The 9,094-nt window shown below is 55.9% G+C and overlaps 1 protein-coding gene across 1 annotated transcript in view; it reads right to left on the bottom strand.

Moving 5' to 3' along the window:
- The window catches only part of Fam78a (family with sequence similarity 78 member A), a 14,487-nt gene extending 7,531 nt beyond the window's left edge, over positions 1–6,956 (bottom strand). The window contains exon 1 of the mRNA XM_005346088.2: positions 5,929–6,956. Coding sequence (XP_005346145.1) covers positions 5,929–6,251 — 323 coding nt within the window. The 5' untranslated portion in view covers positions 6,252–6,956. The remainder of the gene's footprint in view (positions 1–5,928) is intronic.
- Between the last annotated feature and the right edge of the window lie 2,138 nt (positions 6,957–9,094).

Below are 9,094 nucleotides of genomic sequence, written 5' to 3'. Positions count from 1 at the left end.
GCCTGTCCTGGAACTAGCTCTTGTAGACCAGGCTGGTCTCAAACTCACAGAGATCCACCTGCCTCTGCCTCCCAAGTGCTGGGATTAAAGGCGTGAATCAGTCATTTGCAAGAAGCACTTCTGCATGGGCAGACCGGCCACACGCAGACCTGAAGCTGGATCTAGATAGGTTTCCTCCTATGCGTTACCTATCTTGCTTTAATATGAGATTTGGGGGCTGGTAAAATGACTCGGTGGGTAAAGGCACTGGTCACTCAAGTCTGATGACCTCAGTTCAATACCCAGAACCCACCAAGAGCAAACTCACTCCCTAAAATTGTGCCGACCTCTATACATGTAGTGGCATGCACACACACACACACACACACACACACACACACACACATACACACACACACACTAATAATAGGCTGTATTTTTTTTGTTAATTTAAAATGAAATTTAGTTTTGAACCTAATGATATCGCCCACACACCTTACCACCTCCCTCATGATACATTGACACTTTAAGAACACGTCTAAGAGGCCGGGCGATGGTGGCGCACGCCTTTAATCCCAGCACTCGGGAGGCAGAGGCAGGTGGATCTCTGTGAGTTCGAGACCAGTCTGGTCTACAGAGCTAGTTCCAGGACAGGCTCCAAAGCCACAGAGAAACCCTGTCTCGAAAAACCAAAAAAAAAAAAAGAACACGTCTAAGGAATAGACAGGCTCTGGGCTGGATTCGCCCAGCACTTACGGCTGCTCTGCCCTGCCCTGGTCCTACACTCAACTAGATAACTTGGAAAGTCAGGAGTAAGCTCCCTGGACAACTGAACAGATTCGCCAACAGCTCTCAGTCTAGAAAGTTGTGTGTTACAGAAAGAGAGGCCTGGGAGAGTTCCTTCTACACAGGGCGGGAATGTCCCTGGACTGGGGCCCTCCGTGGCCCATCCCCAGGTCCTGCCTTCACAGCATCCAGTACCTGCCCACGGCTCAAGCAAGGGATGTGTGCTGCCTCTTCCCACAGCCCCACTTCTGATGCCTTCCCCCTCCAGACTCAGGCCCCAGCCCTGACCTAACCTGAGGAGGAAGGACCCAAAAGTACCTGCTAAACTTTAGCTCCAAGGCCAAATATTGTGGTCAGAACTGCCCAGCACTGGCCTTTGCCAGAGCATCCGATAAACTATTCTTGCTTTAAAATTTTTTATTATTTTCTAGGAATGTGTTCTTTGAAAAAGCAAGCCATTAAGAAATAAATACAGCAAAAACTGAAGCCATTTCTCCTCCGCCCCTTCTCCTGGATGGTACTCATGACGGCGCACTTCGGTAAACATCCTTCTAAACATTTCTGCGTGTTCACACAGGATGTGCCCGGTTTACCATCTCCCCCACCACGAACCATCCTGATCCCGTTCTTGCCTGCTCTGTTGGGTTTTGTGGTGTTGGGGATGGAAGCCAAGGTCTCTCACACACAAGGCAAGATCTCTGCCACTGAGCAGGACCCTAGGCTCATCTTCCAGCATTATTTTAATGCAACACTGTTTTCACGGAAACCCGGTTGTTTGTAACAGCAGTACTCTGCACAGTGGACAGATCTTAATTCTCTCTCCCTACTGCAAGATGTCTAGGGTATTTTATTTGCAGCTCCCTGTTGCCATAGTCCAAGGGCAAGATCTTCACAGAGTAGCATGCAGCCCTGACTCACTTCTCCACATGTCCGTACTTTCCCCCTGCTCACTAGGCTGGTCACCTATGGTGTCTCTAGAAGTCAGGCCCAGACTAGGGTAAAGTGTTCTATAAGCCAGACCCTGAAAGCAGAAGCCCTGGACGAAAGGTGCAGCTAGCGACAGCCAGGCTCAGCAGACAGCAGCTAGTGGCTGCCTAGACTGGAGTTTTCTCTCTCCACTCTGCTGATCTGCGGTGTGGGCTCCCAGCATTTCCTTCACATTGCCCTGAACTCCCTGGCTGCTGGCGTCCGTCTGTGCGTCCCCAGAACAAGCCACTTGCTTCCCACTCTCAGAAGGCAGATTCAGGCTGGAGCCATCACTTGGTCACAGCTAGCCCAGGGGGAGTTCTCCCAGGCTGGGCCACCCCCACCACTTCCCTCCTACCCTGAAGCTCGGAAGCAAGGACTTCCCTCTCCCACTCACCCCGCCCTGGCCTCCGCCATTGCCCAGCAGATGGGGGAAGCCGCCTTCCGCCCCAAGACAGGAAGCTTAGTCTTCAATTGTTCTGTGAGGCTCTCAGGCCCTGGCTCTGGGAAGAGGCCACATGGCCAGCCAGGACATTCCTCCTGGGGCCATCCCCCAGATCTCAGGTGCTGAGCAAACACCCTTGGGCAAGTGGTTTTGTAGTCTGAGTTCTCATCATCAAATTAGGGCCTCTGAGGTCCTGGGGTGCACCCCAGAGATAGCAGGGTAGAAGAAAGGACAAGCTCCAATCTTACCCGAGTCTCTCTGAGCCCTGTTAAGAGATGTGCCTGGCAGCACACCTGTGGGTCAGAAGAGCTCACAAGGCCTCAGGAGCCAAGGCTGCCCTGCTGTGGAAAGGGACCCGGGGAGAGCAACGGCACCACACTTGGGTCCTGGTTTAGCTCTAGGTCACACAGTATAGGACAATAATCCAGTACTCAGGATTTGTAATCCCGATATATAGGGAGACGGTGCAGGGAGAGCTCCGGGGTGCTGGCTCAGTGCCAAGCACCCAGCACCTTACTCATCCACTCAGCCCACTGGAACAAGGAAGCAGGGAGGAACTAGCATTCCCATTTCAAAGGTGGGCACCTGCTCTCCCCCCATCCTACATCAGCTCATCCTGAGCTACACACCACTCCTGGCTTTGGCCTTGGCCTCACTGTGGGCCAGGTCCCTAGAGAATGCCAAAGAAGGGCAAAGCAGGGACAGCACGCACAGCGTCTCCCACACAGGCAAGAAACTCTGACTTGTCACTTAGAAGTCTACACCAGCTGACAGGTGGCAGTTGAGGAATTGCGGGGGACAGCTGAGGAGGCAGGTGTCTCCGACAGTTTGGAGGGGGGTTGACTTTGAAAGTACCGTGGGTTGGACACTTTCATGTGGGCACGAAAGAGCCGCCATCTTCCAGCATTCCCCTGCACAGCTGGGCTGTGACTGAGGTGGTGGCTCTCAGAATGGCAATGCTCCATCGCCAATAACTTCAAGTCCAAAATGCCATCCACCAAGTTGCCCTCGCTCAGAGACTAATTGCAAGCAGGGATAATGCTGGGGGATATGACGGATTTCAGATAGGCAGTCAGAATTAATATTTCCAATACAAGCCCATTTGTAAAGAATACAAATCCTAATCCAGCCTGGGCCACCTGGCTGTGTCCTCCCAGAGCCTAGAGAACACTTTAGAGCCCCAGCTAGTATGGGTTCAGTCTAACAGTAATTCCACACCCCTTCCAGGGGACATGGGATCCTGTTTGGAGATACCTGTGGCTGTTACAAGTTGGGGGTGAGTAGTATACTCAAAGAGGGGGAGCCAAGCGTCCTCTGTAATGCCCGCCCCCAGTTGCCAACGAGAAGTATCTGACAAGGGCACGGGCACCAGTAGAGACAATCACCCACTCACTTGGGGTTTAAGAGCTCAGAGACCACAGTTAATACAGTGGGGCACTGTTTTGTTTTGTTTTTGGAAACAAAGTCTCGTGATGCAGCCCTGACTGTCCTGTAACTCACAACGTAGACCAGGCTGGCCTCCAGTTCAGAGAGATCTGCCTGCCTCTGCCTTCAGGGTGCTGGAATTAAAAGGTATGTGCCAGTGTGTCCAGCCTGGAAGGTTCTTTTAATAAGCCGGTCTAAAGGTTTCTGCTTACAGTCTGGAGCTATGCAGAGCCAAGTAAAGAGTTCCCACAGATCAGCCCTTGGTGTCCATGGGATAGGATGGGGCAGCGCCACGTGCAGTGAGACCGCAAGAACAGAACCACTCAGCACGACCAAGCTTGGCGCTGTTCTGCTGACAGTCGTAAAGAGACAAGTGGCTCCATCTACGGCATTTTCTCCAAAGCACGGTCACCTGCCCCTGTCTCCACACTGCAGCTGGCCCTGCCCCACCTGGGACTCAAAAGTCTGGTGATCTGGGAGAAAGAGCCGAGTCAGGCGCTAATCAAGAGAGAGCAAAGAAAAAGGCCTCGGCCGCTTTTACCATCCCTGACTGAAGCTATTTTTACAATTTTGAAAGTTAAGAGTGTAGGGCCCAGACTGGGGGGAAAACTCATTACAAGGGGTAGCCAGCAGCATCTTTTCTAGCTCAGTGGCTTCAGCCACTAGGCCCGACTTCACGTATTTCTGTCTGGGAGACCTGAAACTGAAATCATATCTAGGCTGCCGGCCACCTGCTTGCAGGATTCTCATCAGCTTGGCCTAGTCTGACTGTGAGGGCAAAGGTTGTCTGAGTAACTCTCTCAATAAACCACGCAGAAGGAACTATGATCGGCCTGTTTGAGTCAACTGAGGCTCCCAGTGGCTACGGCACTTGCCCAGGGTCACACCCTGAGAAGTGACCGCAGAGTTCATCTGACTAGGAACCCGGGACTGGCAACGGTGAAGCATAGTCGCCCCGAGGCTCTTGACCCCCGGGGGGCCGCTGAGGGGGCATCAGGGAAGCCATTAGGTTCACCCTGAGAAAAGCCTGTATGTCTCAGCAACTCTGATGATGCTTTGCAAAGCCAGGAAGAGGTGTGGGACTGGCTGGCGGCTGCTTGGGAAGAGCCTCCCTGAATACCCTTTGGAGTAGCTGTGGCTGCAACAGTCTTAAAAGGGGGAGGACTCTAAGGTCGACCTGTAGGGAGTCCAATGACCCATGTGCCCCAATGGTCTTAGGCCAGCAGGGTGATGGCCCAGTTTCAAGACATATCCCCTCTTCCTGTTTCCTTTAGAGCTTAGGAGTCGCCGAATGGAGAAGGCACATTTGTTGGCCTGTGTGAGGCCACCCTCAGCCCTGGTGAACCAGGTTATCCCGGACATCCGTCAAACGTAAGCTCCCACTCTCCAGGAGACCTCTCTTCCTCACGTGCACAGCTGAGAAGTGAGGCCACACGGAGTGGACACCAACGACCATGAGACAGTATCCATGAGCCATCAGAGGTCAAGCCAGGGACTGCCCGCCAGGGAACCACTGGGTCCTAACAGCTTTCATGGCTGTTTCTGTGAGCAGGATTTCCACGTGGGGGACGGTCCTCTTTGGGGACAGAGAACATGCAGAACATGACCCGGGGGCCTCAGGGTCCCTGTGGAGAACTAAGACATCTTAGGTGACCAAACCACAGAGATGAAGCCATGCTCTCCTCCAGTTGTTCCTACTTAGGGCCCCATTGGAGGAACACCAGATGCTAACCCTTAACATCTACTGGGAGACATAGGTGCACACTGCAGGGTAGATTTCTGAATTCTCTCTCACGCACACACACGCTGCTGCCAGCCACTACCACCGACAATGGCAAAGCTGTCCTCTGCAGCTTTCTGTGGTTCCAATCCCCCCATCCCATGTGCCAGACAAGTCCAGGCCCCGCCACAAAGTCTTCCAAAAAGGTGTGGAAGCTTCAGAGGCCTCCACCACTCCTGCCAGCCTCAGGGGTTCCTGGAGACCTGAGACTGGGTTAGGGTAGTGCCTTCTCTGGTCACCCCCGGTAGCCCTGGCACTTGCTTTACCAAAGAAGCACAGGTTCCTGTTTTCTCAGCATCGTGCCAGGAAGGACAGACCAACTCTGAGCACCAGGGACAATAGCTCAGCAGATCTAACTGAGCAGAACGACAAGTCTAACTGAGCTAGGACCCTAATCAACAAGTAAAGGCTCCAGAGAGTTGGAGAAGGCTTGGAGATAGTTCCGCCTCTGCCTCAAGACCCCTGTGTTCCACAAACTCCTGCTCCAGCACCCCCCCACTTTACCCTGCAGCTTCCCCCATCCCCAGTATGTCCCCCCAGTACTCACATGCCCTGCTCCCCATACTGGTTGTAAAACTCCATATGGCTGCATGCCTGAATCCAGCCAACGATCCAGGTCTCCTTCTTGGGGATGGGCGGCATGACCACCTGGGCTGAAGCCCGGAAATGGGGTGTCCGGTAGCGCAGTACCACGCTGGAGGACTCATCAATGCTGGTGGGGATGGGGTCGATGGAGGCTTTCACGTCAATCACTGTAATTCCTTCCCGGAAGACTCTGGCTTTGCCTCCGATGCTCTGAATACAGCCCATGGCACACAGGACCGCTCTAATCTCCAGGAAAGGCCAGTAGTCCCAAAAATAACAGGGCATTGAAAGGATGAAGGTTGCAGGACCCAGCGTAGAGTGCGCAATCTAATCTCAAAGCTCTAAAGCGAGATCCATAGGATAGAAAACTTACTGAGTGGAGGGGACTTGCATAGCACTATTGGACCTGATTATAAATACGGATTCTGCTGCATCTCAAGAGCCCTGGGCTCCCTCTTCTAACAGTGGGCAAAAGCCACCGATATTCTTTGGGTTTAAAAAAAGAAAAGTTTGTAGTTTAATGGATAAGCATGTTGTTCTGACATTCAGCCCTGCGTCCTCACACTTGGGGATGGTAGGTCGGACAGTCTCCCTGAAGTCTTCGGAGGAAGCAGACGAGCGCTGGCATGCACATAAATAAGGAAGGCTCGGTCCCTGCGCGGTCGCGCCACCCTCGCTGCAGAACGCCGACTTCCTGCCCTTCTGCCTTCCGCACCCGCTCCCTGGGACACACGCGCCCTCCCGGCGGGGCCCAATCAATTGCAGTGTGAGTTCTTGTTCAATCGGCAGAGGTCTGGCGCCCTGCGTGGCCGGCACCCACGCGCGGTTCCAAAAGGCGCGCTCCGGGCTAGGCGCTCTCTGGGTCCCCTCCGGCGCCCACTCGCGCGCTCCTTTGCTACTGTCGCTGTCGCTGTCGCCGCCGACCGCCGCGTGGGGCACCGGGGCTGCGCTTGGGTGTCCGCCACCGCCTGCTTCGCCGCGGCCGCTGAGGACCTGCAGAGAGGTGGAAGGGATAGGGCGTCAAAGTTGAGCCGAACTTTACTGCGGGGAACGCGAGGGCGCGGCGATGCGTGTGCGCCTGGCGCGGGCTGCGGAGCTGACGGCGCAGCTCTGGGCGGTCTCCCCGGAGGTGGCGCCCCCTCTCCGCCCGCCCCGTCAGTGGCCGCCGCACGACTGCGCGCACCAGCAAATAATCGCCTCCCGTGACATCTCCGCTGACACCCCTCTAGCCCGGGGGCGGGGTAAGGGGGTCGGTCAGACTGCCACCGCAGTGGGTCACTAGCACTTCCCGGCCCTCGTGCTGTGTTTTACCACCAAGCCACAAGCGTGGAACGCCCCTTCTCTCTCGGGTCTCTCGGTCCTCCGGGGTCGCAGTGCCATCCCCAGGCCGGTCCATGAGGCCCTTAGCCGGCTGAGGTGGCTTGACCCCAAGAGGGCGCGCTGTCCCCTGTTCCCCCCACCCCCGCACCCCTTGCCTCGGTTTCCCCTCTCCAGCCGCTAGCCGCAGCGGAGCACAGCGTCGGGGTGTGCGCCTTTGCCCGGGAACTTTGGCACTCACCTCCCCACCCAGGGGGTGTCGCGAACTCACCTGCCCCTAGGGCCGCTCCGGGTGCCTGGGTCACTGCCCTCCGGACGCCCCGACCCCTCCGCCCATACGTTCTCGGAGTGCCCCCCTCCCCTGGGTAGTTCACGGCTCTTTTAGGGTCTGGGGATGGCGTGGGCGCTTCGGGTCTCCAAGCCCCTCCTGACTCCTGGGCTGCTGTGGGGATGGCCGGGGGCGGAGGGCTGAGGCTCGGGGCTCTCTTGCCCCCACCCCGAGCGCCTCCTTATTTTATGATCATTGTGAGCGTGCTATCGCCGCTCTGCCCCGCCGCCGCGCCGCAGCCGCCTGGCGCGCCCAGCGCCGCCTCGCTCTGCTGCAGCATCAGAAAGGCAACCAGGTCAAACTTTGCAGAAACTCGGCCCCTGCGCCGGCCTGGCCCCCGCGTTCGCTCGCAGCCGAGCGACAGCGCGCACCGGCGCACGCAGGACCGCCGCTCGGTAGTGCGCCCCGCGGGATGCAGGTCCGCAGGCGGCGGCCGGCGGGCGGGCGCCGCCTCCTCCTCCGGCCGGCCCGGCTCTCCACCCTCGCTCCCGCACTCAGCGTGCCCTCCCCCCTTGGTTATCCTTCTCTCCCTCTTTCCCCCCCCCCCCCTCTGCAGCTGCTGGGGGAGTTGAGCCTCTTCTTGCATAAACGACATTTCCTTTTTTGCTAACCCTAGGAATTCTGGGTAGTGTAGTCCTCCGTCTCACGCCAGTCCTGGGTGGGGGGTGCTCCTACTGCCCTTTGACTTCGGATGTCAGGGGGGTTTCCAGTTCAGAAGACCCAGGGCACTGCCCTGGAAATCCTGTCTGCCTGCGTTGGCGTTTGGGTGGAGACTGTGGAAGCTTTGGGAGGTCCCAAGGTTTGGTGGGTGGGAGAAATTAGTTCCCCAGTGTTGGTCCTTTGCGTTTGTAGGATGGTCAGACTGTAGTTGTCCCCAAGTGTGTGAGAAGTTTTCATTCATCAGACACTCTGAGTGGGAAGGCTCTTTATGTACATCTCACAGGGAAGGAAAAAAATCCAGAATGGGAAGACTGAAAAGATTGGCCTACCACCCCAACCTGGCAGGGCTCCCTGGCAAGACCCTCAGGTGGTCTCAGAGATAAGGTTCAAAAGCAGTTTATCCCCGTGACAGCAGTGGGACAGCAAGAACCCAAGTAGCCTCAGGCCTTAGCTCCACCCCTACCCTGCAGTTACCTTCTAGATAAAGGAGAGTTTGTGACATCAGAAAACCTGGCAATGACACCAAAGGCACGCCCCACCGCTGCCGCCACAGCCTCTTAAGCCTGACTTTCAAGACTGTCCATAACAGACACAGGCTGGGTGCTTGTAGTTAGTTCCAAGGCTAGAGTCTGCTAAGCAGATGACAGGGGCATTTCTGAAACTTTGGGAGGGTCTCTATGGGGAATCCATCTCACTCCTGCTCAGCCACCGCAGGAAATGGCCAGTTAGGGTGACTACTGCCTGTTCCCAGCCACACTCTCATAGCAGCATTGCTGCTGTCCTGTGTTCCCAGCTAGTGGAGTGATGTCCTTTTCCCATCCAA

Source organism: Microtus ochrogaster, chromosome 4 (assembly GCF_000317375.1).
Source record: "Microtus ochrogaster isolate Prairie Vole_2 chromosome 4, MicOch1.0, whole genome shotgun sequence".
In the NCBI taxonomy this organism is placed as follows: Eukaryota; Metazoa; Chordata; class Mammalia; order Rodentia; family Cricetidae; genus Microtus; species Microtus ochrogaster.
Note: the sequence above shows the minus strand (reverse complement) of the source record. Positions and strands in the feature narration are given on the sequence as shown.